Raw genomic sequence first — 22188 nt, forward strand, 5'->3', positions numbered from 1 at the left:
TGGATAAATTGAAGTAGTTGCTGTGGAGTTGATTCAACTCATCCACTAGCATGTGCCGTCATGTTCATCTTTTGTGTTGAATTGACCCTCGTTTGTGAAGCAGTCCGGCGTAAAATGACGGCATGACAACAACACTCTACTACAACAACTCTTCCTCTTCTCTAAAGCAGCCCAACATGGCCCCGCCCCGTTTGTTGTGAGTTCTTGGGGGCGGGGTTTATCTAAATTTTAGGGTTTGTGATGTCACTAACCCAGGAAGAAGCTTGTTGTAGTCCTTAAAAATCAATTTCTGTAAAAGAAAATATCTCCTTTGCATTGAACTTTGAGTGTCGTAACTTCACAGATGTTGTTTATGATCAAACAGCAACATTACACACTGACTAAAGTTACAAAAGTGAAACCATAATTAACCACCCCTTTAATAATTTTGTGTTTTATAGATCCAGGAAATAAGCACAGAAGACAAACAGTGCAACGGTGTTTCCTTCTCCCTTCAATTTATTATTTCGCAAGTATAACAATTATTTATAGTGTGGAAAACTGTGAATTATTGCCAAGACTGAACAAAACATTTCCTGTATATTTACAGTGAGCTTGGGTTAAATCTAGAGTTGGTATGAAATACTGTAGAAATTTGCAAGAAAAAAAACGGGGTTTTCCTGACGTGATTTACCTGATGAGGAGCTACATTATTCTGAAGACATGCTGAAGGTGGCATGCCCTGAGAGAGCGCCGAGGCCTCGTGTCCCGTTCCTCTAAACTCTAGATGCATGCAACAGAAGAGTCCGTCTGAGAGATCAACAAATCAACATGCCCATAATGTGACGTCACATCTATCCGTTCGCATGAGACGTTATGGAACAAGAAAACAAGGCATCGTGTCAACAAGAGCGAGCACTCCAAACTGAAATCATGTGCTCTTTTTTTAAATCATGAGAATATAAAATGTCAAAATCATAAAACATTTAAAAATCGGACTGAATATCAAACCTCATGGCACATTCACAAGACAAAAATTACAAAACGCAGAGAAGCTTTAGGTGCATAAAAACAGAGCGATGCGAGCGAAAACATCTCATTTGTTCACAGTGGTTTGAACGAGCAATCGGGGAGAATCATCTCAAACCTCGTGGAGTGTCGATTTACAATCCCAAACGTCCAGTTCCTCCCTGCATTTATACACGAGTGGGCGGAGCTTGTGTGAAACTGAGATACGTCATCCTGAAGTGGGGATAAAAAGCCGTGTTTGTCTCCAAGAACAAACACTCAAATCAAATCAAAACGCTGCCGCTGGGGACGGTGAGGAGGAAAACACAAGAGAGAACAAAACGAAAGACGCAACGGACGGTTCGGTGAGCGCAGAGCTCCTGATCCGTGACACACGAAGACTGAATGACACGAGTCCAGACGGGTCACACGGACCCTCATTTCTTGGCCTGTTTGGTGACCATGTTCCTGGGCGGAGTCACGGGACGGCTGGAGTTTGGCTTCTTCTTCTCTGCTGGCTTCAAAATCTGCAGGACAATAAATGAACGTCAGATTAGACTGAGAAAAACTAAAGTGAATCTAAAGTTCTTTTACGTTTATCCGCATTTTTAATCACCAGTAGTTAATTGGTCAATAAGTCTCGTTTATTATCATTAAATAACGCATTAATGAACATTAACTATGAGCAATACGTTTGTTAACCCTCTGGAGTCTGAGGCTGATTTGGGGCCTGGAGAAGTTTTGACATGCCCTGACATTTGTGCTTTTTTTCAGTTGTTCAAAAACATATTAAGGGAAAAAGTGTCATTACACTGTATTCAGCACAAACTAGGCTACAATAATATGTGAGGTGTGTTTTTGAAGGAATAATGTTTATGCGTGGTTATTGAAAAAACAAAAAAATTAAGTCACTGAAATAAGGCCAAAAATATATATTAAATCTGTGTTCACAAGACTTCTGGGTATTGGAGGTTGTAGACTTTGAAGTTTTTGCTTCAAAATTATGTAAAAAATTATAATGCCTACTCCTTCATATAAAACAATATATTGATTTAGTTTTTGTAAGACACTTTTTGTCAAGAAACACAGTATGCGTGGAGGTGTGAATCATCATGAATAATGGGCCATTTACACCTGAGAAGACAAAAGAATCACATAATAATGACCTGAAATGACTTGCATGTTAATGAGGCCTTTCAGTCAGGTAGGCTGTGAAAAAAAAACTCTAATCATGTCTCAGCTCAACTTAAAATAATGGTATTCTATTATATTATTTAAAATATAATGTATTTCTGTGATGCAAAGAGTCTGAATATAGGTTTTTAGTTTAAAAGCATGCACATTTGGAGAAATATTGATGGATTCTCATATGTTTATGTCAATTTTCTATACAGAGGAGTTATATTTATTCTATATTCATTGTCATAACTATGAGCGCTGGTGTTTTCAATTCATACTTGCAGCCGGAGGGCGCTCTCTGTGCACATTTAGTCCACAAATTATTCTAAAGAAGAGGAGGACATATCAGGAACTAACTGCATGTCTTCTAGAGCTCGCTAACCATGGCTTTTACATACAGATAAACACTTTTCAAGACAATAAATACATGATTGAGATGATGTATGCCTGTATTGACTCTGAATAGCGCTGGCTCCGTGGGCGTGGCCGCATTAGCAGATAATGAGCTGAATCACGAACTTCTGACATGGCTCTCTTTTCATACAGATTTACATAAACACAGAATTTTTGTTTTCGATATGACTTACATGATTTAAAACCTGACATTTCAACGTGTCTTTAGACATAAGTCAAATTTTTTTGTGATTAGTATTCACTAAGTTACAGTTCATTTTCTGAGAACTATCAGATTAAACTTTGTTCAGAGGGAGAGAACAGATCATGCATCATTTTAGTTTTCTTTATTTCTTAAACATTTTGTTTTTACTCTGAGTGTATACAAATAAAAGAAGATATTCTATAGTTTCAATTGATATATTACTTATGTCTCTATGGCAAAAAATGACAGAGTATTTTAAGTCTGTTTTGCTGCAATGTGAAAAAAAAACCTGCAAACCTTCAGACCTCAGGGAGTTAATCTTAGGTAATAAAAATACAACTTTTCATGTTAAATATGATTCATTTTTCATGTTAGTTCACAATGAGATTGTTGCTTCACAAGCGCCACTAATAAAAAGCAATGCTGTTCATTTGTTTTAAAGTAATTTACGATGTATTAAACATTTAAAACAACATTTTTATTTATTGCATGTTTATAAAACTGATGCAAATGTGGCAGATTCACACCGAGGACGATAACTACAATGATAACTATATTAGCGTTCACACCAGCGGTCTCCATGTAGTCTCACAAATATTATGATATCAAAAAATTTGCAAAATGCAGTTTAAAAGTGTTTTGGATAGAGTATAGTAATAGATTATAGTAAAAGAGTAGATCAGAGGACAGAAACATGATGACAATACGTCATACGTACCTGGAACGAACACATAAGCGTCTCGTCTACACTCATCATGGCTCCGGCGTTGTCAAACTCTCCGCAGTAGTTTGGCGCAGAGAACAGAGTGACCAGCTGCCGCTTGGCGAAGAACTCATAACCGTCCTCCACCACCTACAAGACAAGAGACAAGGAGAGGAAGTTCAGGCTCATGCTTTCTATAGGGGCTTTCGCACCAAGGAACGCTTTCAGAGTTAATAAAACTATTAACGAAAGTACCTGCTTTTAGTCTTTTTGTGTTTGTTTTTCGGACACAAATATAAAAATAAATTGTAATGCTGGTCAAAATGGTAATTACTGAAACTACTGACTGGACCGAACCAGCAGAAAGAAAATCCAACTGTTATGTTCACAAGAAGGCAATGCATTGGAAAACACTGAGGAAAAAGTAATAACATTATTGCATATATATTATATATATATATATATATATATATATATATATATATATATATATATATATATATATATATATATATATATATATATATATATATATACACACACACAGTACAGTCCAAAAGTTTGGAACCACTAAGATTTTTAATGTTTTTAAAAGAAGTTTCGTCTGCTCACCAAGGCTACATTTATTTAATTAAAAATACAGTAAAAAACAGTAATATTGTGAAATATTATTACAATTTAAAATAACTGTGTACTATTTAAATATATTTGACAAAGTAATTTATTCCAGTGATCAAAGCTGAATTTTCAGCATCATTACTCCAGTCTTCAGTGTCACATGATCCTTCAGAAATCATTCTAATATGCTGATTTGCTGCTCAAGAAACATTTATGATTATTTTCAATGTTGAAAACAGTTGTGTACTTTTTTTTTCAGGATTCCTTGATGAATAGAAAGTTCAAAAGAACAGCATTTATCTGAAATACAAAGCTTCTGTAGCATTATACACTACCGTTCAAAAGTTTGGGGTCAGTAAGAATTTTTATTTTTATTTTTTTGAAAAGAAATTAAAGAAATGAATACTTTTATTCAGCAAGGATGCATTAAATCAATCAAAAGTGGCAGTAAAGACATTTATAATGTTACAAAAGATTAGATTTCAGATAAACACTTCTTTTGAACTTTCTATTCATCAAATAATCCTGAAAAAAAATATTGTACACAAATATTTTGTACAATTGTACATATTAAATGTTTCTTGAGCAGCAGATCAGCATATTAGAATGATTTCTGAAGGATCATGTGACACTGAAGACTGCAGTAATGATGCTGAAAATTCAGCTTTGCATCACAAGAATAAATTACTTTGTCAAATATATTTAATTAGTACACAGTTATTTTAAATTGTAATAATATTTCACAATATTACTGTTTTTTACTGTATTTTTAATTAAATAAATGTAGCCTTGGTGAGCAGACGAAACTTCTTTTAAAAACATTAAAAATCTTAGTGGTTCCAAACTTTTGGACTGGACTGTATATATATATATATATATATATATATATATATATATATATATATATATATATATATATATATATATATATATATATATATCTTAAATCCCCCAAAAAATTACAGTACAACAGTTGTGGTAAATGAACACGGCAGCACGTATATTTATTTAATTAAAATGCAGTCGTCAAGGTTTGACTATCGCATTAAAACTGCAATATTGATTTTATTTCAGTATATCAAGCAGCACAGGAGAAGTGTTTAGTCAGTGGAGACGATGTAATGGAAGGAAATGGAAAAAAAGCTGCGTCATTACTTGAATTGTTCGGCCCAAATTGGCCCATCACAGACAACAATCAAACCTCATCATTTCTACTGACAAACACGCCATCTAGTGGACGAACCTGTAACTGAATCTGAACGTGTTTCAGCATGATGAAGTGAAATAATCTGTCAGTAGATGTCACTGTGCAGCTGCTTTAAAACAGTATGTATTGTGAAAAGCGCTCTATAAATGAAGATGACTTGACTTGTCATGAACATGTCTTTAACTCTGTTGTACCCTTATCATGAAGACTTTCATAACCATCAAAACAGACGCATCAGGTACAAAGTCTGAGACGAAGACGTCACTGAAACTGTGTCGGGCAGTAAAGAGAAAGTAAATCTGATCCTTTTATTTGAGTCCAAGTTTCAAATAATAAACTAGATTAAGTATTCGATTCACTGGATTATATAAATACAGTCATGACCACATGATTATTTACAGTGAAATGCAAATAACTACTTTATATTAAATTACTACTCTGAAAAACATTAAATTGCATTCAATTTACGCACGATCACAGTTTCTCTAAATGCTTATTTCAGATGCGCAGGAAGCCTGTGTGCTGCTGAGCGCCGGTGAGTCACCAGATTACAGTATGAGTGGATATAGATTAGTGTTTAGGGAACACACACATCTGAAAATACAGACCAATGTCAAAGGTTTCAGCTCGTATCTGCAGACTCATCCGCTCCAGGTTCAGCATGTACCACTATGACTCATCCCGCCCATTTAACCAGGAACAGTTTCACATTTCCAATAACTTGCCGTTCATGTAATGTGAAACTGAGCGACTCGCCCAGCGGAACCAGACGATCGGCATTACGCCTGATCCACGTTACAGCAAGAGACCAGCTGACTCGTAGAGAGACGAGGATCATATACTAATTGATTAGTAGTTCAACAACCAGACAGCCAATTATTGATTATCAGGGGATAAACTCAAGACACTTCTCTATGGGGTTTAGAGTGCTGACGCTTCAGCTTCAAATCCACCACCTGCAACAATAAATCATATAATTCCTCCTCGAGATCATCTACTCAGATGCCTGAAGACTAGGGCTGCACGATACTGACATGTTTGAATAGCCATATTTAGAAAAATTTATAATTCTAGAATTTGATGGGGATTACATTTGAATAGAAAATTAAAATTAATTTAAAAAAAAATTGTAAACAATCCTTTTAGGGGCTGAACGATTTTGGAAAAACGTGCCAATTTGGATGTCCACACTTGGGAACTCTATTAAAAAACCAAATCAATCCTATTTAGTAATCATAAAGTGAACAGAATAACCCTTTAACTAATGTTAAAGTGTTAGTTCACCCAAAAATAAATTGTCATTCCACACCCGTAAGAACACAAATTAAGATATTTTTGATGAAATCCGAGAGACTCGTCCATAGACAGCAATATAATCAACACTTTCAAGGTCCAGAAAGGTACTAAAGACATCATTAAAACAGTCATGTGACTGCAGTGGATCAACTTTAATGTTATGAAGAGACGAGAATACATTTGTGTGCAAAAACAAAACAAAAATAACGACTTTATTCAACAATCTCTTCTGTCATTATCTTACGCAGGTGACGCAGTAACACAGTGAAGCTTCTGTGTTTACGTCTGAACGCCGGCTCAGTATTGGCCAAAGCCGGTCACGTGATCAGCATGACACATGCATGTGATGCTGATACAGGAGCCGGCCAATAATAAGTCGGCGTTCTGATGATGAACCTGGAAGCAACGTATGAGAATGTCACAGAAGAGAAGAGATTGATGAATAAAGTTATTTTTGTTTTGTTTTTGCACACAAAAAGTATTCTCGTCTCTTCATAACATTAAGGTTGAACCACTGCAGTCACATGACTGTTTTAATGATGTCTTTAGTACCTTTCTGGACCTTGAACGAGTCATATACCTCTCGGATTTCATCAAAAATATCTTAATTTGTGTTCTGAAGATGAACGAAGGTCTTACGGGTGTGGAACGACATGAGGGAGAGTAATTAATGACAGAAACATCATTTTTGGGTGAACTAACCCTTTATCTAATAAAACTTTTGGTAGAAGTATTGTTCACTATTATTTCATGTTAACTAATGTTGTTACATAATATTAACAAATGAAACCTTATTATTTTTCAGTTGATTCACATTCCCACTTTTTTTTTTTTGACTAATTTAATACGACTATAACATTTTTTAATTAAATAAAAATAAACAGAATAATAAATGTATTGCAATATTATTGTACTGTAAAATATATTTAATATTTTATATATTTAACAGTCGCGTGTAAATGAACAGTGCTGTGCTTCACTCTGAAAGCGGCAGTGCGTATATTTATTTAATTAAAATGCAGTCGTCAAGGTTTGACTATCGCATTAAAACTGCAATATTGATTTAATTCCAATATATCATGCAGCACAGGAGAAGCGATTCTCGTTTTTGCTTAATACGCTGTTTGTGTTTGTTGTTTAGATTAATATTTGCTGCTAGGGAGAATTAATTAACTAACTGTATTTAACCCTCAGGGGTCTGAGGATTTTTGGGGCCTGGAGAAGTTCTGACATGCCCTGACATTTGTGCTTTTTTCAGTTGTTCATAAACATATTAATGGAAAAAGTGTCATTACACTGTATTCAGCACAAACTAGGCTACAATAATATGTGAGGAACATGTATGTACATGTTTGTGTTTTTGAAGGAATAACGTTTATGCGTGGTTATTGAAAAAACAAAAAACTTAAGTCACTGAAATAAGGCCAAAAAAAGTATATTAAATCTGTGTTCATAAGACTTCTAGGTATTGGAGGTTGTAGACTAGAGTTTTTGCTTCAAAATTATGTAAAAATTATCCTTCCTACTCCTTCATATAAAACAATAGAGAGATTTAAATTTTCTAAGACACTTTTGGTCAAGAAACACAGTATGCGAGGAGGCGTGAATCATCATGAATAATGGGTGATTCTCACCTGAGAAGACAAAAGAATTGAATAATAATGACCTGAAATGACTTGCATATTAATGAGGCCTTTCAGTCAGGTAGGCTGTGAAAAAACCCTCTGTGATCATGCTGATAACAGGATTAAAGTCCACTCAGGACAAAAAAACACATGATTTTTGTGATCTCATGCATGCACGTATTATTGCACATGATATGAAGAAAATTTTGTATAGGCCTATGTTAAATTACACTACCAGTCAAAAGATTGAACACATTGCCATTATAATGTTTTTAAAAGAAGTCTCAAGTCTCTAACCAAATAATGGTTTTCTATTTTAATATACTTTCAAATATAATGTATTTCTGTGATGCAAAGCGTCTGAACATTCCTACCTCTAGGGCATTTCATATAGGCTACTATATTTGTTATATTATAGAGCCTAAATGTTGATGTGCAGTTGACAAACTATACATCATTAAAAAGATCTAAGACTCAAGCTTCACATTTTGACTCTTAAAATCTTATATTGACCATAATTTCTTAATATGCTTAAAAGCATACACATTTGGAGAAATATTGATGGATTCTCATATGTTTATATCAATTTTCTATACAGAGGAGTAATATTTGTTATTCTATATTTATTGTCATCATTATGAGTGCTGGATACTGTGTTTTCATCATTCATACTTGCAGCTGGAGGGCGCTCTGCCCCTTTAGTCCACAAATGCCTCAGTAAAAGAAGAGGAATATCATGTGACAATCAAGGAACAAACAGAGGCAAGAGATCGCTAAATATGGCTATTCAAAACACTTTTGAAGACAATAAATACACGATTGAGACGATGAATGCATGTATTGACTGAATTTGCGTCTGAATAGCGCTGGCTCCGTGGGCGTGGCCGCATTAGCAGATAATGAGCTGAATCACAGACTTCTGATATGGCTCTCTTTTCATACAGATTACGTAAACACAGAAGGTTTGTTTTCGATTTGACTTACATGTTTTAAAACCTGACATCTTAACGTTTTTTTTAGACATAAGTGTAATTTTTTTGTCATTAGTATTCACTAAGTTACAGTTCATTTTCTGAGAACTATCAGATTGGACTTCGTTCAGAGGGAGAGGAGAGATCACGCATCATGTTAGTTTTCTTTATTTTACAAAAAGCACAACATTTTGTTTTTACTCTGAGTGTACACAAATAAAAGAAGATATTCCACAGATTAAAATGGTGTATAACTCTTAATTGTATGTGCAACATTGACGGAGTATTTTGAGTCTCTTTCACACTGATAAGAAAAAACCACGGTGGTATCGCCGGCGATACCTTCAGACCTCAGAGTGTTAAGTATTTCCTATTTTTATTCTAATTTGTATTTTGATTGCAATAGCCGTTGACAAGAAGCAGCTAGTTGTTATTCGTATTGCTCGTTACATCTGTTGTGTTTAATGTTGTTTATGTCTATGTGGTGTTTTTAACTAGATAGTCTCAAAAACACCCGTTTCCTGCAATCACAAACATCCAATCCTGTCAGTGTGTGGGCGGGGCTTTTCTCCACTGATTTTCACTGTATTATTCTGAACGACGTCAAACTACTAGCGCTTCTCATGTTTATTGCCTCTTTAAGATGAATCTCTTGATGTATTCCTCATTTGTAAGGATCAAAGTGTCTGCTAAATGATCAACCCCCACTGAAGCCTCACCTGGTGGGCCCTGCAGATCAGATCCAGGTCATGTTTGTGCAGGAACTTGGCCACCACTTCAGCTCCGAAGGTGAAGGACACCCCTCGGTCGTTCTCGCCCCATCCCAGCACGTCCTTGTCCGGGTCGGACCACAGCAGGTCGCACAGGAGGCCCTGATCCGGAACATCTGTGGGTCTCATGATCCTTCTGATCTGCTCCATGGACTGCAGGTCTGGAGACAAACCTGAGGAACAGCAGAAACGTTAGTAACTTGAGGATTCGTGTTAACTTTGCATCCTAGAAAGACTTAAGAGAACCGTGGCCTTGTCGTGCTGCATCTGTTCAGGCATTACATGCGATACGCCTGGGATTCACTGACTCAGCAGTCAGAAATGTGGGAGATGATGTCAGCGCAAGTCATGAACTCATGATGTAAGATGATTTACACACCCTAAACATTTAGTTTCAGTAAACAGAAAAGCAATGTTCAGGCTTCTCATTTTACAAACATCATGTATTCCTGCAGTTCTGTCACACGGAGAAAGATCAGTGTTGAGGAATAACTAAAAGTAAAGATGCAACTTATCCTGTGTTAGTGAAAAATGCCTAACAAGGATGTCCTTGTAAAACGGACACCATAAAAACTCATTCACGTCATTCCCTGTAGCAGAAGAGCTTGTTGTTTAGCAGGTGAAAGTCTCTCTGGGATATCTAGAGGTTTATCTAGGGACCACACCCACCTCCGTGACAACAGAAGATCTTCTCGTCGACGATGGCGGCGATGGGCAGACAGTTGAAACAGTCCGTGAACGTCTTCCAGAGCTTGATGTTGTAGCGTCTCCTGCCTAAACACACAAACATAAGCTTAATATGACCTTTAGGGTTATTTAAAACGAACAGTACTGTGTTGAGCGGTTAAATGTAAATGAATCAAGAGCTCTACAGGGACAGGGTCTGCTAAAAATACACAGCGGTTCCCTTCAGACACACACACAGCACTGCAACAGCACTCAATAATTAATTCTGTGCTGCATAAGAGTCGTTTAAAGTGCACATTTCACTCTTATTACAGTTGAAAACATTACTAAACACAGTCAAATCAGGTTATGCATTTGCGTCCGTTCATGTGGCGAATCATGTTAACGTGAACATCCATGATGCCGTAGTGTTTGAGCAGGATTAGTGATTACAATATACAGCCAAACAATCTGGACACTTAAAATCATGAACGCAATTGTGATTCCTTAACCAGGTTCTGCTAATGCAAAAAACAATTACATTATTTAAATTTAGTGTGTGTGTGTGTGTGTGTGTGTGTGTTTGTGTGTGTATACAACATAAAGATCCCTGTAAAATCCCAAATTCCATTTTGTCCATTTTATTTTTCCCCAAATTACGCTTTTATTTTATTTTTCATTTTAATTTTCTAGATTCCTTTTTGGATAAATTCAATTTTAGTCATTTAAAAGCATATCTAATTAATTGAAATTGTGAATCTAAATTCAACAACAATTTATTAAAAGTTAACAAACTACATTTTTAAAGGTCCTATAAAATCCTTTTTATTTTTTTTCCAAAATTTCAATTTATTTTTCCCAAAGTCCATATTTTCAGTCTTAATTTTTTCTGGATTCCATTTTAATGGTTTAATTAAATTTTAATAATCAAAAAAGCAAGTCTAATTAATTATATTAAAAAAAAAAAAATTATGAAACTTTTAATAAATTGTTGTTGAATTAAGTTTCATAGTTTTTTTTTTTTTTTAATTAATTAGACTTGCTTTTTGATTATTAAAATTTAATTAAACCATTAAAATGGAATCCAGAAAAATTAAGACTGAAAATATGGAATTTGGGAAAAATAAAACGAAATTTGGGGAAAAATAAAAATTATTTTATAGGGCCTTAAAATTAAATTGTTAACTTTTAATAAATTGTTGTTGAATTAAGTTAACAAAAATTAAATTTTAAAAGGCCCTATAAAATAATTTTTATTTTCCCCCAAATTTCATTTTATTTTTCCCAAATTCCATGTGTTAATTTTTCTGGATTCCATTTTGATGGTTTAATTCAATTTTAAAACGCATTAAATCAATTGAATTAACAATTTAATAATTTATTCAAATTTTTTACAATAATAGTTCCCTATGAAATGTTTTAATTTTTCTGCATTAATGATTTAATACAAAAATACACAATTCATTTTATTTATAGAAAAATTTAATGATATTTCTTAAAGAATAAAGTTAATCATTTTATTATTACTTTGAGAAGTGTTGTACAATAATAATATATTTCTGTCATAATTTAAACCAAACTTTTATTTTGTTGTAGTGAAGACATGCAAGTTTGTGTGTGTAAACACTACCAACTTGATGATACTGAAATTTAAAAAATGTGACGATACCAGCATTTCCCCCTAGCATTTGAGCAGATTCTTAAACACCTCTGATTGGCTACTGTGTTCACACACTCAACAGATTGGCCACAATGATCAATGCTAGGGGGAAATGCTGGTATCGTCACATTTTAAAAATTTCAGTACCGAATTCGGTACTTTTGACAACCCTAGTAAACACACGAGCGTCATGCGTGCTTGAGTTCACGTAGTAGACGAAACTGTGCCACTCATTCACAGACTTCATATTCAAAACACACTCTTTTTGTGCTTTGATATTCACAGACACGAGTCCATCTCGCACTATGACTAAGTGTACAGCCCTACTTTTCATCCAAAATTCAGCAGCATTCCACGTTATACTGTTAACTCCATTTTTATGACTGGATTCCGCAATTCCATCCACGTTTTCTGCATATGCAGCAATCATAGGGCCCTAATCATGGCAGTATCTCCTGCACACTCACACTCGTCGTAGAAGCCATAGATGCGGTTGATGGAGGCACACTCGTGGTTTCCCCTCAACAGGAAGAAGTTCTCAGGGTATTTGATCTTATACGCCAGCAGGAGGCAGATGGTCTCCAGAGACTGCTTCCCTCGGTCCACGTAGTCCCCCAGGAACAGGTAGTTGCTCTCAGGTGGGTATCCTCCATACTCGAAGAGCCTGAGCAGGTCGTAGTACTGCCCGTGGATATCACCTGTGGAGAGGAGCGCGTCTCATTTACTGCAATGACATGATGTAACTGCAATCAGAGCGAGCACATGACTGCTCAACTGAATGAAAGATTTATGTTACTCACCGCAGATCTTCAGCGGCGCTTCCAGCTCCAGGAGGATGGGCTGGCTGAGGAAGATCTCGCGGGATTTCAGACACAATCCACGGATCTCGTTCTCCTGCAGCTGAACGTTTTTGCCAGGCTTTGACCCTCTCACTGCAAACGCACAAACAAACACACAGTTAACCAAAGTTTTCGTCTGGTTCTTCGACCCTCTTGACAGGGAAATACATAATGAGAGAGCAATAAACAATCACATGACAGTTATGCAAGTGTGATTATGTTTATTACACCTAGTTTCCTGAGTACACGTTATTTTAATATCATTTACACACTATTATAGTTTTTATTTTAATTGGAGTTAAAGTTGTCATTTTGTTGTGTTTCTGTGATTTTTATCAGTTGTTTTATGTTATTTATGGGTTTAGGTTCAGACTACAGCTGTAACATAAAACAAAGATGTGAACAATTCCTCAATGTGTGTTTAATAAACAGCCACACTTAAATAACCAGCAGGCGTCATCATATGTAATTATGTAATTGCCCGGTTAGTTAAGCAATCGTTTCTTGCAAGTGTGCGTCCAGTGTCGCAAATCCAAACCCTGCAGTAATTTCCGACAAACAATACTTGAGCTTGCAGGGAAAAGTGTGGCAATATGCGGATAAACATGGTGCTCCCTAATGGCCTTTCTGTGATCCACTGCATCCCATCAGCACAGGGAAGGGAAGTAGGTTAGGTTGGCGTCACTGAAGTCTTCCTGTCTGCAGACGTGCCCTACTTGCAGAGGATCAAAGTGACCTACAGGATTCATCCCTAATGTGCAACACAGCCTTTACCGAAAGCAAACAGATCATCCCGCAATCCCATTTCACCCCTTCAATGCCTTCCTGCTCGCAGATTTCACATCGATCTCGTTTTTATTGCGCTGGAACTCCAGGGAACAGTCGAAGCCTGGCCCGTGCTCCACGATGGCCTGTTACTGCCCAGCGTTTCTATTTTTACCCCGTGTTTTGAGCAACTGGCACACAGTTCTGCAGCTCTGGACTGAAGCTTGTTTTTGTTTTGCTGGTTACTGAAAGTTTGGGCCGGCTGGGAGGACGGAATGCACCGTGCGGACTGGGCAAAAATCCCTGATTTATCCATATAAAGAAATTTGAAATGGTTATTTGATACATCAATAATTTTCCCATTGAATTAGTAAAGTAAAAACAGCATACACATAATGTGATAAATTGAGTTTCTGTGATATAAAAACATTTATATAATTAACAGGATGTAAGAATTGTGGTGACTTACATTTACATACAGTAGGGTTTCCCAAACTGGGGTTAAAAATTAAAATAACTTTAATTAAAAGAAAAATATATAAAATATATATATAATAATATATATATATATATATATATATATACACACACACACACACACACACTCTTTTCTTTTTAATTATATATTTTATTATATAGATATTAATCATAAAAACACAAAAAACTAAAATAGGATTCGGTGTATACATGAATAATTATGTTGAATATTATTATATAATACATTATAAAATATAATAAAATATGCAAATCAAAATAATAAAAAAATTAAACTAAAAATTAAAAATAAATAACTTTAAAAAAGTAAATATTAAATGATCTCTCTCTCTATATATATATATATTTTAATATTATATATTTATAATATATTATATAATAAAATACTAAAATAATAACTTTAAAAAAATAAAAGATTAAATAAACTATATATATATAAATATTAATTACATAATACATTATAAAATATAAACATAAAATGTTAATATAATTAAATTAAAAATGAAAATAAATAATTTAAAAAAAGAAATTCAAATGATTAATTAAATGAACTACATACATTAATAATTACATTTAAATATTATTATATGATACATTATAAAAGATGAAAAGAAAAGATGAAAATAAATACATATTATATTTAAATATTAATATAATATATTATAAAATAGAATAAAATATTAAAATAATATAATTAAATAAGCATTAATCAAAAAACATAACATACATTTATCTGTGTATATATATATATATATATATATATATATATATATATATATATATATATATATATATATATATATATATCAAAGTCTTATTTTTAGAGTTTCGTGTTTTTTGATTAATAATATTTATTGAAATAGATTTTTGATATTTTAATACATATAAATACACAAACACACACAGGTATAAAAGTGGAATAAATGAGTCATTACACCATATGAATTTCCACTGGCTGTCTACATAATCTCATTACATGAGAACGAACCCTAACAGAGTGAAGCGAGAGAGGAAGGACTGCCTGACACACTCCACACAACAGAGCTGTGAGACTTATAACAGCAGCCACAACAATGAGCAATGGGCTCTTTTAGCGAGTGCTGAGAGACGCTATTCAACCAGATGATGTCAAGTCGCTTCATCACCATTAGCTGAACCTTCCTTAAAGGAATCATTCACCAGTAATGAAAACACCACGCAAAAGTTGCACAGCCACTGATGACACATGTCAAAATCTGCACCATTAGCAGCATATTTGTTTATATTAACCTTTTAATTCTACAAAAATTCTCTACAGCATACAGGTTTGGATTGAGTAATGAGTGAACAGTCCCTTTAAATGCTGATTGACGTCACTATGTTTGGGATTCAGTGATCTAAAATAAAATGGTGGGGGTTTTTTGCATTTGTTTTCAAGCATAATGCGGTTACCTTAAATTGAGATCCTCCTCGTTTTTGTGACAAACACTGCTCTGAATTGTTAAATTATATAATCTGCTAGTTATGCAATAAAAAACAAATTGCCCCCTTAAAAAGCTTCAAAGCAGCTTCCCCAACGCTGGCGCACAGATCCAGCACATCACAAGGTTTAAGGCTGTGACTGTGCTAGTATGCATACTATGAGTCACTGTTCCAACAAGGCTCGACTTTCCTCCCGCACCGCCAACTGTTTCTCACAGCAGTTCTCCACTACAAAGAAAACACAACCCCACATGGCGGGAGATCCGCCCGCATGATCTGAAAAACACTTCGGAAAGATTAAAACACGCTAAATGTGGAGCAAAGCCATCGTGTTTTGAGTTGAGCTTCACAATGAATGAAGCCCGAACATGACGCAAGCAAAAGTAAAATGATTTGTACACACACGGCAGCATATCTCATGAACGTGTCTGGGCTGTGCGGCTGCCGTCACTCCCTGGAATGAGACACACATTCCAAACTACACCTTCCCAAGGTGCACACACGCGTGAGCTCACATGTGAACACAAACACAACTGAGAGTGGCTTTTCTGAAAGCATCTTTATGGTAGGGCTGTGCCATTATTTCATTTCGATTTTGGTTTCCAACGATTATAAAAGATAATTGAGGTAAAATGATTATTGTGGCGCTGACGCTCCTTCCATCCCTTCACAGCACTTTCATTCCTCCCTAAAAGCCCAAATTTGACATCCAAAACAGCCAAGTAAAAACCAGTCTACTGTCGCTAAACTGCGGGACGTTTTTGATATTAAACTGTGTTATTAAAGGCGCATTAAGAGACACTGACTGTTCACCAGGTGGCTTTCTGTGTGCGCTCCGATTCGGAGCCAAACACGGATAAGCAGACGGGCTTTGGATGTAAACAGTGGGTTGTGTCTTCAAACCTACATAGTTTAGAAAGAAAACAGGTGTGTATCAGTGTATTGGATGCGTGCATTAGCTCTTAAAGTGACAGCAGCCTAAAAAACCTGCTGCCGTCTGTCATTAAAGGGTTAGTTCACCCAAAAATGAAAATTCTGTCATTTATTACTCACCCTCATGTCGTTCCACACCCGTAAGACCTTCATTAATCTTCAGAACACAAATTAAGATATTTTTGATGAAATCCGATGGCTCATTGAGGCCTGAGCAATGATATTTCCTCTCTCAAGATCCATTAATGTACTAAAAACATATTTAAATCAGTTCATGTGAGTACAGTGGTTCAATATTAATATTATAAAGCGACGAGAATATTTTTGGTACACCAAAAAAAACTAAATAACGACTGCTTCATGAAGCTTCGGAGCGTTATGAATCTTTTGTGTCGAATCCTGATTCAGATGTGTCAAACTGCTGAAATCACGTGACTTTGGAGCTCCGAACTGCTGATTCGACACAAAAGATTCATAACGCTTTCATTTTTTTGGCGCACCAAAAATATTCTCGTGGCTTTATAATATTAATATTGAATCACTGTACTCACATGAACTGATTTAAATATGTTTTTAGTACATTACTGGATCTTGAGAGAGGCATGCAGGCCTCACTGAGCCATCGGATTTCATCAAAAATATCTTAATTTGTGTTCTGAAGATGAACAAAGGTCTTACGGGTGTGGAACGACATGAGGGTGAGTAATTAATGACATTAATTTTTGGGTGAACTAACCCTTTAATGATAATCAAACAACAAAACAACAAAAAAAGAATGAATTTGACTGAATAACTTAAGTAGCTTTAATAAGGATTAATCTATATTTTCACAGACAAGGCTTAAGATAATCCTTGACTAAATGCATATTTGAGCCGTTTTATCTGAAAGAAACTTGCACTTACATATCTTGAAATATGTCAGTGCCATTGTTTTGTCTCAAGATGAACACCAGTAATGTTTTTTTCTAGTGAACATTTATAAAAACTACTTAAATGCCCTAATTCAATAAGGCCTAATCCTGACTTTGGCTAAGCCCTGTCTGTGAAACCAGGCCATAATGTATACAACAAGTAGGGCTGGGACGATACGCCCATCTCTAGTATGACTGTTGTCTTACATAATTAATTTGAGGACTTTTTTCTTACATTAGTTAACCTAGTATTAGTTTTTGCTGAAGTATTGATAATTGCGAAATAAGACTTTGATTGTATTGCCCACCAATAATCGTGATTTCAATATTGACCAAAAATAATCGTGATTATGATTTTTGCCATAATCGAGCAGCCCTACTTTATGGTTCCTTTTGTTATTGATACAGAGATTTTCTCTGTTTTACTCATGATGTTTTACTTCTACTTCTAACTCAGTAAGTCATTAGCAAATTATTACAGTCTGGTAGAATGAGCATGAAGGCATTTGGTTTATCTATCATTACAATAACATGTCTGTGATCAATTTTCCAAATAGTAAAAGCCAATCCTCAAAAGTGTGAATCCTCAGACAATCATGTCGCTCCATCTGATCGCCTCAAAAGTTAAAGAGGCTCATTACAAAATACCGTTTAGGATATACAGAAGAAGATATTTCAATTTGAGTCAGATCCTTGTGTTTTCTGTTCTTCCTGAATCTCTTGAATACCTAATAATATTCATCCCTTCAGTTTAAGGCCAATTCACAGCGCACCGACAGACGGAAACAGACACTTTGTCGGATCAGTGTTACTCCTGTCGGAGTCTGCCGGAGCTTGTTTTCACAGATTGAACATGCTGAATTGGCGTTAGAAGTGACGTGCTGTAATCTGGAGACTGCTGGCGTTGGTCTGCGTCTGTCGGTGCAGTGTGAATTAGCCTGTTTTTTAAGAATATTTCGAATCCCCAGTTTTCTGACTTTGTGTATTCTACTCTTCATCCTAAACTCTTCAATTCATGAATTTGAGAAGGACTTGGGCTCCAGGACTGGTATTCCCCACCCATGAACCACGAGGCAGGTCCTGGCACACATCGGGCGGTTATGTAATGGGAGATACTGCCAAGGAAACAGCCGTATTAAGAGTAAGCGAGCAGATATAGGTGCAGTCCTCACACCCCGCCAGGTTTCTAGGCTGTATAGCAATAAACATGCAGGCGGTGTGTTTGGCTCCATATAAACTCTGACGAGGTGGAAAAACAGGGAGAGGTTTCTAAGGAACAGGGTTAGCTTTATCATGAGAGCAGCTCACATGAAAAATATGTGGCTTGAAGACCAGCTGGACGTAGCGCACGTCTGAGACTAAATCTTATGCGTAGTCAAAAGTAGGTGTAAAGTGAAAAATCATGCCTTGTTCAAAAAAAGTTTCGTTTCTTGTCTGTGAGTTAACACTGCAGACGTGAACTTAGGGCCCTATGATTTCTGCAATGCAGAAAACACGGATGGAATCGCGGAATCCAGGCATAAAAACGGATCACTGCATAACATGGAATGTCACGGAATTTATTAAATTTTGGTTTAATAAATCAAATGTAGGTCAGTACACTTAATCACGATATTGACTAGCGTCTGTGAATATTAAACTATCGCCATATCATAAACACGCAAAAACTCAAAGGTCTTCATGACAACCTTTCAAAATAAAAGTTTGGTTTAACTTGAAGAAAATAATAAATAATATGATAATAAATAATAATAATAATAATACAATTATTATTATAACTATTTTAAGGAATAATCAAACATTTTTTCTTCCATGTTTTAATTTTAAAACCTCCGTTGTGCAGTTTTGCCAAAAAAAGAGAAAGGGTTTGTTTAACTTTCATTTGAGAAAAAAGTGAAAAAATTAAGATAAATAAAGGGTTTATGCCTTTTATTACCATAAAAATTAAAATACACAATACAGAATTTCTGGAAAAAAAAAAAAAATTAAAGGGCCCTATTATTGTAAAAAAAAAAAAAAATAAAGTTGTTTTTATGAACTCATTTAATTAGACATGAACAAAAACAAAAAATGGAATTTTTAAATATTTAAAATTTTGTTAAACTTTTAATACATTGCTGTTAAATTGTATAAGTTTAATGATTTCGATTAATTAGACATGATTTTTGATTACTAAAATTTAATTTACCATTAAAATGGAGTCCAGAAATATTAAAACAGGAGAAAAAAAAATCCAGAAAAATTAATATGGAAAAAATAAAACAAAATTTGGGGGTGGGGGATCAGCAGTTTCATTGACATCCGTCCTATCTTGCTCACACTTTTAACAAGCAGGGATGTTTCACAAATTATAAATAACCTTTTACATGCTCAGGACGTTTGCGTTTGTAAGAACATACAGGGAGACTTTGGATAAACGCGGACTCGTTAAGTAACGTTTACTCACTGAAATCAGATGTCATGAGCAAATTCTGTTCTTTATTATTAGCAGATTTAAGTTTATAACTGTGGTGAATAACATCTCGACTATCACTGCGGTAGAATGAGTCAGCGTGGACACGCATTGTCTATGTTGGGCGTAGTTGTGTCTGGTCATAGTAGTTCAGTCCGATCAGCTGTTTACATGTCTTATCGAACGGATTAGAAAAGATTTAAACCACCACTTACAATTCATTCCGACTGACTTCTTATTCCGATTACAACCGGATTATTAGCGTCCATGTAAATGCAACTACCGGTTATTTCCCGAATCCAACTTTCATTTGAGAAAAACGTGAAAAAAAAAAATTCTTATTGTAAAAAAAAAAAAAAAAGAAAAGAAAAAAAGTTGTTTTTATGAATTCATTTAATTAGACATGAACAAAAACAAAAAATGGAATTTTTAAATATTTCAATTTTGTTAAACTTTTAATACATTGTTGTTAAATTGTAGAAGTTTCGTAATTTCAATTAATTAAACATGATTTTTGACTACTAAAATTTAATTTAACCATTACAATGGAGTCCAGAAATATTAAAACAGGAAAAAAACAACAACAAAAAAAGAAGAATTTAGAAAAATTAATATGGAAAAAAAATAATTTTTATTCCAATTACAACCGGATTATTAGGGTCCATGTAAAAGCAGCTACTGGTCATTTCCCGAATCCATTAAAACTTCTGCACTATCCTGACAGAAACTATCCTAAGAAATGTAATACAATCCTTTTTAGTTATCAAACAATACATTAAAATGATCCAAGGTGTGCATGTACTATTTTTAATGCAGGTGAATTATGAAAATCACAGTACAAATCATAAAAATGACCTATTTCATATGAAAACAATCCTAAAAGGATTGATGGACTCCAAAGCAAAAGAACATGCATGTGAATAGTTTCACGTTGAATAACTGCTGCATGAACTTACAATATATATATATATATATATAACACACACCTTGAAAAACTCACTAAACTCATCTGTACAAGTCTTGCATACAGAAAGGAAAGCAGCAGTGTTATGTAAACATCTTTTCATGAGTCAAGAATTGTACTGTATACAATAAAACAAATTATTATATAATTACAAGGTGCACTCACTGCTTCATTGTGTTTACTGCTTTATTATAATGCACAGCACACAATAAAGCAATAACATTATGAAACATACGGCTGTATAATAAAATTAGACTTACAAAATATAAGACAGAACTCTGTTTTCTCACCAAATTAATTTTCCAGATGTTTGTGATTAATGCATAAAGATGTTTTAAAATCATTTTACACTATCAAAGAACAAAAACAGCTGAGCTAAACTAGAAAAAAAATATGAATTTAGGCCTGGAAATAACAATTTCCAGATTTCAGTGACCCTGATAAACATCAAATCTGTTTAATATCAGTATTATATTGCATATTTTTGTATTTAACGATGCCTTAAGCTCAGCACATACAGTTCGGCTGTGTCTCAAAGCACAGTGGCTCTCTATATAGACTGTATTTTGTGAAATAATCCTGAAAATTCCTCCTATTCGGAACACCGAAACTAAACGCGCCACAAAATCCAGTCAGAACCGTCAGTGAGGCGCTAACGGTCAGCTAACCCTGTTAGCTCAGCTCGACAGCTCTAAATACGAGCCATTTAGCTGATAAATCAGACATATTCATATTCATATACTACACTTATAATGATTATGTAATTATTTACCTTATCTTGAGAATATTTTAGCCGTTGTTTGACGTGAAACTTACCCTCGAGCAGGCGCTGAATGATGCTGTCTATGTTGAGTTTGTCGATGTCAGCCATGACTAGCCGAATAAATCACAAACACCGCCACTCAGAACACACCAGGAATGTCAAATAAAACTATTCCGATTACAAATAAACAGATTTATTACACAAAAGGTTAAAAAATAGCGGGCCGTCAGACGCGCGTGCTGCGGCGATGGCACACCGGCTCTGCGGAAGGACACATTACACACGCTCAGCCACAGCGCAGCTGCTAGAGCCCGGCGCGCGGAGG

At 35.0% G+C, this 22188-nt stretch overlaps 1 protein-coding gene across 1 annotated transcript; it reads right to left on the reverse strand.

Moving 5' to 3' along the window:
• Nucleotides 1–480: 480 nt before the first annotated feature.
• ppp1cc (protein phosphatase 1, catalytic subunit, gamma isozyme) lies at nt 481–22188 on the reverse strand. The gene is made up of 7 exons (XM_048186683.1): nt 21917–22188; nt 13081–13212; nt 12748–12978; nt 10624–10728; nt 9904–10127; nt 3483–3617; nt 481–1514 (listed from the first exon to the last, which is right to left on the reverse strand). The coding sequence occupies exons 1-7, from the start codon at nt 21969–21971 to the stop codon at nt 1425–1427; spliced, it is 972 nt and encodes a 323-aa protein (XP_048042640.1). The 5' UTR covers nt 21972–22188; the 3' UTR covers nt 481–1424.

Source organism: Megalobrama amblycephala, linkage group LG4 (assembly GCF_018812025.1).
Source record: "Megalobrama amblycephala isolate DHTTF-2021 linkage group LG4, ASM1881202v1, whole genome shotgun sequence".
In the NCBI taxonomy this organism is placed as follows: domain Eukaryota; kingdom Metazoa; phylum Chordata; class Actinopteri; order Cypriniformes; family Xenocyprididae; genus Megalobrama; species Megalobrama amblycephala.